General features: G+C 49.0%; 3 protein-coding genes across 4 annotated transcripts; 2 read left to right on the forward strand and 1 right to left on the reverse strand.

The window, feature by feature from the left end:
• The first annotated feature begins 1030 nt into the window (after positions 1 to 1030).
• E1B28_011198 (uncharacterized protein) lies at positions 1031 to 3112 on the forward strand. Its single transcript, XM_043156207.1, has 3 exons — positions 1031 to 1511; positions 1563 to 1699; positions 1751 to 3112. The coding sequence occupies exons 1-3, from the start codon at positions 1453 to 1455 to the stop codon at positions 2950 to 2952; spliced, it is 1398 nt and encodes a 465-aa protein (XP_043005992.1). The 5' UTR covers positions 1031 to 1452; the 3' UTR covers positions 2953 to 3112.
• E1B28_011199 (uncharacterized protein) lies at positions 3113 to 5357 on the reverse strand. 2 transcript variants are annotated; one of them, XM_043156208.1, is made up of 11 exons: positions 5198 to 5357; positions 4439 to 5143; positions 4141 to 4381; positions 4046 to 4091; positions 3913 to 3992; positions 3801 to 3864; positions 3658 to 3744; positions 3591 to 3607; positions 3398 to 3534; positions 3270 to 3339; positions 3142 to 3219 (listed from the first exon to the last, which is right to left on the reverse strand). In XM_043156208.1, exons 2-11 carry the CDS (start codon positions 4632 to 4634, stop codon positions 3177 to 3179), a joined length of 981 nt encoding a protein of 326 aa, XP_043005993.1. In that variant the 5' UTR covers positions 4635 to 5143; positions 5198 to 5357; the 3' UTR covers positions 3142 to 3176. The 2 variants fall into 2 exon arrangements, with proteins under 2 accessions (XP_043005994.1, XP_043005993.1); XM_043156209.1 differs by having other exon boundaries at positions 3113 to 3219; positions 4141 to 5220.
• E1B28_011200 (uncharacterized protein) lies at positions 4849 to 6236 on the forward strand (the record flags this gene model as incomplete). Its single annotated transcript, XM_043156210.1, has 2 exons — positions 4849 to 5947; positions 6007 to 6236. 2 exons carry the CDS (start codon positions 4849 to 4851, stop codon positions 6234 to 6236), a joined length of 1329 nt encoding a protein of 442 aa, XP_043005995.1.
• Positions 6237 to 12695: the final 6459 nt, after the last annotated feature.

Genomic DNA, 12695 nt, shown 5'->3' on the forward strand with positions numbered 1-12695 from the left:
ATGAAAACTCTCACCTTAAACGAAGGAGTTAACTCTCCCGTCCTCGAAACGCCAGACCGATTGGTGTACTTATATGAATCGTAAGGCCTATCTTGAACCGTTGGTGTAAATTCGGTTGTCCGGTCGAAATGACTGGGTGTCAAACGGTCGTTTCCCAAACAGAAGTTGGGAAGGCATTATGCTGGTGTGTAGTAGTGATTGGACCTGGTATCATGAAAATTCAAGTCTCTTCAACTTTCATAATCATCTCGTTCCGAGCTTTAACTTGAACTGCCAGTAAAATCAATCGAGAGGGTTAAAGGGCGGTCTGAACATTATATGGCGCTTCAGAAGAGTTGTCCGGGGGCCTGTCATTGATAGACGTAATGGCAGTTCAAGAATATTGGGTTTGACAGGGAGAATATGCCTGATGAGTTTCTGCACGTAGGTCAACTTGGTTAAGTGAGATAAACTCACCTCCGCCGCCTCTCCTTTTCATTTCCAGGCTATCGTATAGAAAGTCGAGAATTTAAAGAGAGAGGAGAGCCCATCGAACTGACACTAGATCGAGTAATTGATATGGACGATCGGGATCTCGTTTTGTAACATCCGCGGAAACTGGTGATTGGGAAATTATAAAGCGTTGGTCCAAGATGATTTATGTACTGGGCCACAAAATCGAGTTCAGGAGCTTCTAGCATCAGAGAAGTACATGATGGCTAGAAGGAAAAGATAGGTTTAATAACATAGCGAGTCGAACGCACACTCCGTGGCTTGTGATGATGGGCCTGCCAGTTGTTCAAGCTGTCTAAATTCGTTGATATGGATAGCAAAGGTCTAAAAAGCACAGATCCTACAAACTCGGAATAAGTACATGAGAGAAACTAAGGTTAAATTTACACGGGAAACGGCACCAATGATTGATCCCTGTGATCCTGTCCATATCCAATGGTCAGTGACAGATTTTGGATGCGGGTGTAGAGGGTTAATCACGACGGCTGCCTCAGGCGAAAGCTACTGGACGAAGCGTAGCGGACGAAGCGATCGATAAGACTCGCTGTTATACGCAAATATACGCAAATAAGGGTCAGCGTCGAGCGACGACTCCCCGTTGAGAAACGTCGTCAGCCCTCCTGCTCTGATCCTCCGTGGTAACTGGAACTGGATATTCTATCCATGTGCCGCTGATGCCACATTGGGCGCAACATGCTAGATCAACGGTCATGATTTTTCAGACGAAAACAGAGGACCAGCATCATGCGATCATTCATTCGCGGTGTCCTAATGAATGGAATGTATCCTCTTCAGTCAAGGATCAAGAAAGTCGACTTGGAATGGCAGGTAGACCGGATCCGCTTGGGAGCACTAGAGTTTCGCGGGATTTCTTTGAAGCCGGAAACGGAAAGTCGTGATCGCTTGCAGGCACCCCCCTAACCGAAATTCCATCCTGTCTTCTGTCATTCACTATCACCCATGGCCCTCGCCCAGCGCCTCAACGAGCTGGCAGCTTCCCATGCTCAAGGCCTTCTCAAGTGAGCTCCCGTTTCCCCTGTTTTCTGCCTTGACGCTGAATAGTTTACCAGTGATGACGAATATCGACTTCTTCGTCAAGATGTCTTTCAACGATTTTCTGATACCACCATCATTCCCGTCGAATCCCATGTTATCCCTCTAGAAAGCCATGAACTTCCGATTACTACTATGGAGCTCACTGGGCCAGGTGCGTCTGTAGTCTTGTTCTACCACGGTATTCATTAACGGTTATTCGTAGATCTACCTGGGAAGAAACAAGTCGAATTTGCAATTGTGAATGGCCCAAAATCCGAATTACCTTTTCCAGGTCAGCCACACACTCAGCCTTGCGCGAAACAGAACGCTGTTGCTGCAGGCGTCGCCTATATAATACGACGCGCTACTAGAGGGCGAAAGTTGTCGAAGGAATCGAAATCTAGCTACTACGAGTCTCAGGACAAGTCCAGAACCATCATACCCCGTTTATTACCGAGGAAATCCAGCGACTTGATCTCCACACGTTCGGGTTCTGACACTGTCTCATCTCATTCCCATTCCCGAAAAACGAGTCTCAGCTCCCGCACATTCTCCCCACCACTAAGTCCCTCAAGTTCTACTCATCCCCAACGAAACGCGTCATTCTCAAAGGTTGATGTGACTACTGCCATCACCGGCGACGATATCTTTGAAGATGGAGAACTAAATACCACGACCGACATCCGACAAGCCATGTCGGAATTGGTTGAAGAGGGTAGACGTCTCATAGATGCTCTCAACGACCTAGAACGTTCTGTGATTACGAAAGCATACAGGGATCGGTCTTCTGTACAACCCCCCCTTGCAGAAACCATCATAAGCGCAAACTGGCCTTCCACCCCATTATCTCCGCCACGGAACTTGAGATCAGCCTCCACTTCAAAACCATCCATCACCAATATCATCTCCACTTCGAGTTCCTCGCAGAGCGGCCGAACCATCGCTTCTCGTTCGTCCGCCCTTCACTCTCCGTCTTTTCTCAAAACCAAGAACTCTTCCTCGTCGTTGAATTCAGCAACCCTATACGCTACGGAGTCTCAACGTTCTCAGGCTTCTAGAATGCAGCGTCCCCGTCTCAACCGGAAAGGGTCTATGTCCTCCCTATTGTCTTCCCGTTCCCGGTCCAATTCTTTCCTATCCGTCGCCAAAGATGCCTTGAATAGTGCAACTTCAAATCGGAGCACCGGGCACCTTCCCCTGACTGCCGTCGCCGGAGAACGACAGGTGAGGGCCGATGTAGTACGTCGACCAAGCGTGTCGGATGGTATGACACGAGGGAGAGGAGGCGAAGATGAGATTGACCCGCTAGTGCTGGACGTGCGAAAGAGGAGGAAAGAAGTTATTTGCCGGTATGAGGCGAGATTGGAATATCTACGCGCTAGGCTGAAAGGTGCCGAGCTGCACGAAAAGTTGCTGAAACGGTGAGGTGCACGAACGTCTCAGTGGATCTAGCGCTCCTCACCCGCCGACATCATCGGATTTTTTGAAACCGATTCCTTACTGACCTCCCATTTGCGATACAATATATACCTATATACCTTTCGACACCCATGTGTAATCTTATAATAGTATGAATAAACCTCCATGAAAGGAGCTGTACATTGCACAATTTTGAAGGAGATGGTACATGGCATTGTGCATAATACGCTTTACTGTATGAGTATCATCCATGCCAGGACAAAGTAGAACAACCTAGAAGGACAATCGTGAGTGCTGAACAAATGGTACAGGATTGAACTCACAACAAAGGGTATACAGCCATCAGAATCCGTTGTTGTTCTATCTGAGTTCCGTCTAGAAAGTTTACAGCAGCTGGACGTAGAGTGAGTTCTCGGTCAAAACTGGGTAATACGGGTCCGAGGGGGCTTACCCCATATACACCAGGCCCAAGCCAAAAGAGTGACGGGGGCTCGTACGTAGATTATACGGACAAAACACGACACTAGAGCAGCGATATCGAGGGGAGCTATGCAGTACCCGAGAACGCAAAGACCTTGGAAGAAGGATCTGACGTTGTCCGTTTAGAGGAAGAAAATAACCTAATATCAACCTGGACGACTTACACCCTTCCACCGAGAAGCTACAAGAGTATAATGAGTAAGGAAAGGGTGAAGGTAGTCAATCGCATACTTTAGCTTGCACCGTTACCGTCAATGCACCCAAAGAGCATACCACTACGACACTGGAGAACACACTGAGTGATTGATCTGATGGTGCCTTGTATAGATGGAGAAGTCGGTCGATGGAATGGGTCGAGCTTTCCAGATACTCACGTTAACGCTCAGCATGATACCGAGAAGTAGACAGAGAACGAGTGGCCCCCATAGATCCCAGTCCCTGTATGAAAGTCAGTTCGTGGGGCGAAAGTATCAGTAATGTGCGAACCTCAGAACTTCGCGTCCACTAGCCCGACGAGGATAAACAACTTGAATCAGCTTTGAGTAAATAGACAGGAGGTCGCGAGCCTTCAATGACAAATGAATGGATCATTCAAAGAACACGAAGAATGGATATTCACAATTGTTGTTGTAATTGGTTCGTCAAGAGTGTCTGCAACAGTGGATCTGTTTTTTTACGTCGAAGGAATCCTCGAACAAAATTGCAAGAACTTACCGCGTTTCCACATGAATTCCTCCAACATTCTGCCTCGCATTTCGCGACTGCGAACTTCCGCCGGTGGAACTTCCTATGTTTCCTGAGAGTCCTGGCGGTGCGCTTCCGTTGCCTGAAGGAGGAGCAAGCCGTTCTGGTTCGCTTTCACGAGACTTTCCCTTGTCAGGCTGCGGAGAAGGGGGTCCCATGGATGGATGAGCGAAACCGGGGATGTGCTCCTCGTCAAGATCATCATCGTCGTCTACATCCAGAATTCATTCAGCTGTACGTGCACCAACGACATAGAAGTAGATTTCACCTGCTTGAATAAACTGTGAGTTCGCCGTAAAGGGTGTATTTGCCGTTCGAGGTGTAGCAACGGACATGGTTATGGTTGAGTTGGCGCAGCGTTGAATGACACGCGCCTCCACCTCGTCCAGTTTTCCCACGGTTAAATCGAGGGCATCCACAGACGAGAAAGAGTGCCAAAAGTTGTACTGAGGCAATAAAAACATGGCTAATCACAGTAGAAGCCGTACCCCCAGCAGGCAAAGTCCTGCAGGCCAGAAATCAAAAGATCAAAGAAGATTCAACACGCCAAGCACGAGCTTTCTCGAACACGCAAAGTCGATGATAACCAAATCCCCTACCAAGATCAACGAGAGCGTACTAGGGATGAAGAGAGGAAGAGAAAAGAACGATACAGGTAGGCGCTCGCCGACAAAAGCAATGACTGACAACACGAACAGACCCGAAAAGAGAATCGACTCCCCCACTCCAGCGACCAACGACCAACGACTATTAGAAGACGACGAATCCATGCTGGAAGGGGACGAGGGAAGCCTCCTAAATACAGAACAAGAAGCCAGGAGACTGCTATTCGACAGCACCCCGACACCGCACCAACACTTCGACCACCTAGAAAATGTCGTACTCGGCACAGCGAGCGACATCCAGGGCAACATAGGCAACATACTCACCTGGGTACAAAGCACCGCCGCATCAGTACACGAAGTCAACGAAGCTATAAGAACCCTGGTCACCACCAACAATAGACTCCAAGAAGAAGTAACATCACTCAAGGAACAGAACAGCGAGATACGGTCCACCCAAAAGAAAATACTCGACGCGGTCGACGGACTCAAGAACCGCAACGCAGAGCTAACCCATCTACTGACGCAGAACCAAACGAACACACAGGGTGCAAGAGACCATTCACCGGACCACACCAATACCACGACAACTCACAAATCGACGACAACCCTGGGACCGACATTCAAGCCCACGCTTCCAACCAAAAACCCAAATACGAAACCTCCCGCACGCTCCACCGACGCGCATCACCCCTCCCGACTCGTCGTCCGCTTCCTACACACAGGAGTGAAAGAGGACGACAAAGAGGACCCTCGAGCCCTGGCAGAACGCCTCAACCTCAGCATAACGTCAGCCGCCTCCAGCCGTGGTCTTGGTGACCCACCGACAGTTGTAGCGGTTAACTACAACCGGGCAAACAGCAGCCTCATCGTTTATGTGAGGGAAGACCAAGCTGCCGCCGACCTACTCCCCTTCGAAGAAGACATCAGGAAAGGCATATTACGGGACAACCTCTTCTATGAGCTGAAGATCTACGTCGACAAGAAATGGTTCAAGATCCAAGTGGACAATGTACCAACAATGGACCGCCTCGGGTACATATTCGCGCCAGCAACTCTCATGGCAGAACTGACCAAGAACAACGCAACGGTGTCAAAACTCCATCAAGACGAACATATTCCCATGGAACCCCGATGGACAAGAACAATGGAGGATCTCATGGCCCAAGGAACCCGTAGGTCCTCATTCATATTCGGAACTGACTCAGAAGAAAGTGCCAACAAAATAATCAAGTCCAAGAGCCTCGCAGTCTTCGGGAGATACTGCGACATACGCCCATACCAGGACCGCCCACCGGTCTGCCAATGCAACAACTGTTGGAACATGGGACACCACCGCAAGACATGCAAGGCGAAGGAGCCCTGCAGGTTATGCGCCTCAAGAGAACACACCGAAACAGCACACATGGAGGTGTGCACAAAATGCCAAGCAATCAAGGAGAGCGAAGGATATATGGAAACTGAACAGATGTGCTGTGACCACGACCTATGCTGTACTAACTGTCTATCTGCAGGAAAAGAAAATACAGACCATGCAGCTAACAGCCGAAGGTGCCCAATCCGACTGGATGCATTCGGCACAGCACGTACGAACGAAAGAGCGGCAATCAGAAAAGGGACCCCCTACCAAGTTGCAGGTCCGAAGAGAAGTCGCACAAAGAAGATCAACAAGGTCAACACTCCACCGGCCGCCACCACCACTACCGGCGTGAGCACGCCCAACCGCTTTGCAGCGCTAGATGACATTGACATGGATCTCAACAACGTACACCAAACCCCTGGACCTTCCCAATGAATTGTACAACACAACACATTTCAACGAGGCCAATCCGAGTAGCGCAACTCAACACGCAGAAAAACAAACAAAACCTCCTCCTCATTCTCAACCAGATTGACAACCCAGCTGACATTATCATCCTACAGGAACCGCCATGGGGATTCATCGGTACCGACAAGAAAAGTGGAGCAAGAAAAAATGGACCGCCAAGCATGGCAGGCTGGATACCCATCCTCCCAGTACCATCACGTAGCCCAGATGATCCCAGACCACCCACGATGGCTTACATCAGACACCGAGAAGACTTCACGGTGGAACTCTGCACCGACATTATCGAAGACCCATACATACAATGGCTCGACGTACACCAGCCAGGACATCACATAGTCTCAATCATCAACATATACAATGCCCGTGAACATGGAGAACAAGGAATCCTTCGACGGCTACAGCGAATGGACTTCAACTTTGAAAACCCTACTATCATTACTGGCGACTTCAACCTACACCACCCGCTATGGGCAGCCGGACTGGGAGATGGAGACCCCCTCACTACATCAGTGGGAGATTGGTTTCAGGAGAATGGATGGTCGTTACTGAACAACAAAGGGAGGATCACACACCCAGCTCGACATGGCGGTGAACGCGCATCAGTACTTGATGTGTCATTCGCCAACAGCCTCACCACCGGAAACGACGTTCTGCGGTAATGGGCGAAGTATACCACTCAAGAGTCAACCTAATATCAGAGCTACGGGAGTAGCACCAACACCAAATCAACCCAAAAACTAGTAAACCTCCGTGTAAAGTCTATCAATAACTCTACACACCAGGAAAGATTGCAAGGGTGGACTGCTTGGCAAAGGTTATGCACAAGATCACAGTCTCAGTATCTTATGAAGTTCTTATGAAATCAATGTGTAACTGCAAGTGTAAAAACACCACAGCTACGGGATTCTAAGGTTTGTAGGGGCTCTGTTTATTGTCCAGTGGACTAAGTGGGACTATGAATTTCGTCTACGGTAAGACTAATTCGAACGATTGGAGACTATTGCCCTCGACGGACACGAACGCTAAGACCCTCGACGGATCACGAAACAGTAATCAAGACCTCGGCGGCCTACGGACAGATAGTTCTCTAGTTTTGACCTCGACAGTCTCGTATAGTTCAAATCAAATCTTATCGTTTCACTGCACAAAGACAGGGCAAATCTCTCTATTGGTGTCAAGAGCAGTTACTCAAGAGCAGTTACTCATGGGCAACCCACTCAGGACTTTCCTACGCATGGGTAGTACTTTTTATCTACGGATACATGAGCTGCTTTTATACTACTTCTACGCTAGCTTTGTAATCCTATCTCTACTTGTTCTATCTCTAAAAATAATGCACCGTAGCTACGAATCCATGCGGAGTCTTATCGCTAGGGACTGCTACATGTGCAGAATCTTGTCTACGGAGCTTTTCCGTATTCGAATCATATGTTTTGGACCAATCTGGACCGTTCTTCATTCTTGTTTCAGCATGTAGAATGGACCTACATAGGCGTACCATATGGTATTTCCTGCCTACGGACCTTATCCTGCATTTCGACGTTATCAAATCATATGGACTTTGTGTGTCCAAGTAGTTCCAGCATATGGATCCAGAGTTCCGAATCGCCGTAGCACATGAACAGCGTGGACTCCGAGATCTGTTGTTCATTCCTGCCCGGTTCCTAGGTACTCTATCTGTGATCTGGGATCTGTATCATGTCTTTTTGTCTTTTCCTTAGATCGGGACTTGATCTACGGTCATATCAAATTTCTCCTAGTCTGCGTGGTCCTATGTCCGATTTCTTGTCAACTAAATCCCCTGTAGAAGTAGGTACTCCTAGTATGAAGGTCTTTTGACTTTGTTAAGTTCTGCTACAAACGGTTCTGTGAAGACTACAAGTCTTCTAATAGTACAATCCCTTGATATGCCAGTGCATAGTAGAATGTAGAGAGTAGAACTCGGTGAATCACCGCTTAAGTCCTCTGCTCATAGTGTTCTACAGGTTTCGAACGGTCATACAGTTTTCTGACACGATCTACGGCTCTCTCTAACTGGTCTAGCTGCGTCTACGGCACATTCTACTAGCGGCACTAGCTTTAACTAGCAATTCGGGCTCACTCTAGTTCTTAATACGATAAATATCGCTCCGTAGCACTGTTTTAAAGTGCAAAAAGAACCTTGTAGCATAGTCAACTAAGTCGCATTAGCGGGACTGGTTCATAGACCCGACCCTGGCAGGCACCTCAGACCACTACGGAATTACGTTCACCATAGACCAAGGATCGGAAGAAGTTGAGAACATAGCTGGAGTCCGGTACAACCTCAAGGACATTGACATGGAGAAGTTCAATGATACTCTAACCAAAGCGTTACAGGAGAAAGAGGAACTACTGGGGCTCACCCTTGAGGACAAAACTCTCTCTCCCTTAGAACTCGATGAGATTGAATCAACACTGACGAACACCCTACAGATGACACTGGACCAGGTAGCGAAACCCAAGTCTAACAACCCTCAAGCAAAACCGTGGTGGGACCAAGATCTAGCAAATGTGAGGACAGAGATAGCAGAAACGAGGATGGAACAGGCAGAACAGCAGGATCCGAATACACCAGAAGCCATGGAAATACGGGGGAAAATCAAACGACTACGCAGATGGCTGAAGAAGCTAGCCAAACATAAGGTAAAGGCATGGGCGGAGGAGAAGCTTAACGCAGCCAAGGGACATGAGATTTTTGAATTTACAGACTGGTCAGCAGGAAACCGAAACTACCCAACACCTCCAATTTACCAAGGGGACAATACACCCAAGGCAACGACACACGCCGAGAAGTGCGAGGCGATACATACTGAACTATATCAAGCACCACGCGATCTCCCAAACCAGGAAGAAGCGGACCTTCACGCAAGAGACACAAGAGACCTGCCATTTGTACCAATAATGGACAATGAGATTGAAGAGGCGCTACGAGAGGCGAGTAACACATCAGCTCCCGGATACTCACAAATCTCCTACCAGGTCGTGAAGTGGGCATGGCACACCCCGCTAGCAAAAACGTACATTGCCGCACTGATCAAGAAATGCCTTCAGGCTGGATACCACCCGAAGAACTGGAGGAAGGCTATAGCAGTCGCCCTCCGGAAACCGGGAAAGAAAGACTTCTCTAAGCCACGGTCCTACCGACTTATTACGCTACTTGAATGCCTCGGAAAACTTCTGGAGAAGATCATAGCAAGGAGACTGACATTCCGAGCAGGCCAACTAGGCTTGGTACCTGACAGGCAGTTTGGAGGACGCTCACACAGCTCATCAGAAGACGTGATTCTCGCATTCGTCAACGACGTGCACGCCGCATGGAACCATGGCAAAGCTGTATCAGCACTCACATTCGACATCAAAGGTTACTTTGACTTCGTCAACCACAACTGTCTTCTCTGTGAACTACGACGACAACGGATCCCACTAGAGGAAGTTCAGTGGGTGGCCAGCTTCCTGTCAAACAGAGAAGCAGCAGTATGCATTGACGGAAAGAGGGGGGAAATGAAACCAGTGGAAAATGGTATCCCACAAGGATCGCCAGCATCCCCGATCTTGGCAGCCTTCTACACAGCCGACCTCCTGGACCTCCTACAAAGGGAGCACAATATTGTTCCCCCAGATAACATCCACCACACCACTGACCTCACCCTCTTTATGTACGTAGATGACGGCAAAATTTTTGTTGTGTCGGAATCACTGGAGTTCAACTGCAAGATACTGAAGAAGGCATACTACAAAGTGGAAGATTGGCTCACTAAAGCAGGTCTGGCTCCTGACATTGAAAAAAGAGAACTGATGCACTACACCCGCAGAAAACGAGACCAAAACTCCTCTCCATCGATAGTCTTCAACCGCGATGCAGATAACACTAGCCGAACAGTATCCCCGACCAGCTACATAAGATGGCTAGGTGTCTTCTTTGACCGGAAACTCCGGTTTGATAAGCACGTCAAACTCATAGCAGCGTCTTGTGAGGCTGCAATCTCAAGCATAACCATGCTAGCGAACACAATACGTGGACTACACCAGACGAAAATGAGACAGCTGTACATTGCAGGCGTACAGCCAAAATTCTTATACACAGCCACGTCCTGGTGGAAAGGATGCCAGTACCAGATCAAGCCTCTTGAGAAAGTACAACGGCGAGCCCTACCACTGATATGCGCAGCATTCAGAACCACCCCAACATGTGCCCTGGAGATCGAATCATCAATCCCTCCCATAAAACATCTAGTCGAACTGCGGCTGAAGAAGACGGCCATTCGCCTAAACAAACTCCCCCAATCTCACCCCCTTCTACAACGACTTCCACCCCACTGGAGGAGCCTAAGCTTCAATAACCAAGCAGATGCCCGACTCGAACCTCCACCATTACCAGCAAGAAAGTCGAACGCAGTGTCAAATATGAGGAAATCAACCCCGCTCACAAACCTAGCACAACGAACAGCAGCCAACCACGAACGCCTCAACCCGTTCCTTGCAGCACCATGGGATCGGACAGCCCACGACTTCAATGGCAAGCTACGCCTAGGGCTCCTACCGGATCGGATTCGGATCGGATTCGGATCCATCCGTTCGGATGGGCCTACCAAAAAGGACCATCCGCATCCGGCGGATATCATCTGTCATCTGTCGGATGATTGGCAGATCGGCGCCTAACTGCGCCTCTCAGTGGTGTTTTGTTCCCGTGACTATATTTTTCTGCCACGTCGTCATATCTTGCCGCTGGCCATCAGCTGCAAGCATGTACCTTTTGATTTAAACCCCAAATGGTTAAATGGTATGACATGTAATTAAAATGAATATACTTTTGATACATTTCAACATTTTTACAGTGTACAAATAGGTAAATACAGCCCGGCAAGCACATGTGACCCATCCACTTGCCATCTGCCGTTCATCCTCGGATAATTCGGATGGCATCCGCCGGATGATGGTTGCCAGAGAGCCCATCCGCCATCCGCATCCGAGAACCCATCGCTCGGATGCTGGCGGATCATCTGATCCGATAGGAGCCCTAGCTACGCCTCGAACTATCGATACCCCGGGACAAGGACGAGAAAGAACATGCAGTGCAGGCACACTGCCTCCTTGCAGAAAAGCTAGCGACAGACCCATACTCTCTAGTGGTGTATTCAGATGGATCGCTGATGAAGAAAGGCGGATTCCCGGCAGTGGGAGCCGCAGTCGTGATATATCACAAAGGGCGAGAAATAGAATCCAGGCTACTGGGCCTAGGCAGGAGAGCAGAGGTTTACGATGCGGAAATGGCTGCCCTGAGCATTGGGGCAAAACTCACAGGGAGTGTCTGTCAACGTTTACCTCGGATCACTCATATACACTTCTTTGCAGACAACGTATCAGCCGGGAAATCCATTTTCAGCCAACGACCTCAACCAGGTCAATACTACGCGAACCAATTTTACAGAGACATGTCCACATTCATGGACAGGAGGGAGGAAAACAAGGTCACGATTGCGTGGTGCCCGGCACATAAGGGAATAAAAGGAAACGAGAGAGCGGATGAACTGGCAAAACAGGCGACAGGACTGGCAAGGACAGCCCCCTTTGGGGTCACCAGATCGAACACATTACGCAGAGCAAGAGCAAGAGCACAGCAGGAGTGGCTAAGAGAGTGGAAGAATGATACCAAGACTGGCCACTTCGCCATCACAAACCGGTTCGAACCCAGGCTGAAACCAACCAAACGGTTCTTACTGCTGGGCCGGGAAGTATTTGGAAGGGTAATCCAGTCCAGGACTGGGCATTCATTCACAGGAGAGTACAGGGAGAGATTCCACCCTGACAAGGACACTGACTGCCCGTGCGGGGAGGAGCCTAAACAGACACAGGAACATATCCTACAGGAATGCCCATTGTACTCTGCACACAGGGGCCTACTACGGGAGGTCTCTCGTGACATCTCACTACCGGAAATTTTCGGAACCAAAGAGGGTATTGTAGCCCTTGGGAGATTCGTGGAGGCGTCCGGCGCCTTCACACCAACAGGACACCCACATCGGATCCCTGAACTACCAACACTGGAACCACCACTCGACACTGACACCAACACC

The sequence above is a fragment of the Marasmius oreades genome, chromosome 7, assembly GCF_018924745.1.
Source record: "Marasmius oreades isolate 03SP1 chromosome 7, whole genome shotgun sequence".
Lineage (NCBI taxonomy): Eukaryota > Fungi > Basidiomycota > Agaricomycetes > Agaricales > Marasmiaceae > Marasmius > Marasmius oreades.

Coding starts and splice junctions, on each gene's coding strand:
- E1B28_011198 (XM_043156207.1), top strand. CDS start 1,453: ATGGCCCTCGCCCAGCGCCTCAACGAGCTGGCAGCTTCCCATGCTCAA. Junction 1,512..1,562: donor CATGCTCAAGGCCTTCTCAA/GTGAGCTCCCGT, acceptor ATAGTTTACCAG/TGATGACGAATATCGACTTC. Junction 1,700..1,750: donor TATGGAGCTCACTGGGCCAG/GTGCGTCTGTAG, acceptor GGTTATTCGTAG/ATCTACCTGGGAAGAAACAA.
- E1B28_011199 (XM_043156208.1), bottom strand. CDS start 4,634: ATGTTTTTATTGCCTCAGTACAACTTTTGGCACTCTTTCTCGTCTGTG. Junction 4,382..4,438: donor CTCACAGTTTATTCAAGCAG/GTGAAATCTACT, acceptor TTCTGGATGTAG/ACGACGATGATGATCTTGAC. Junction 3,865..3,912: donor AGTGGACGCGAAGTTCTGAG/GTTCGCACATTA, acceptor ACTTTCATACAG/GGACTGGGATCTATGGGGGC.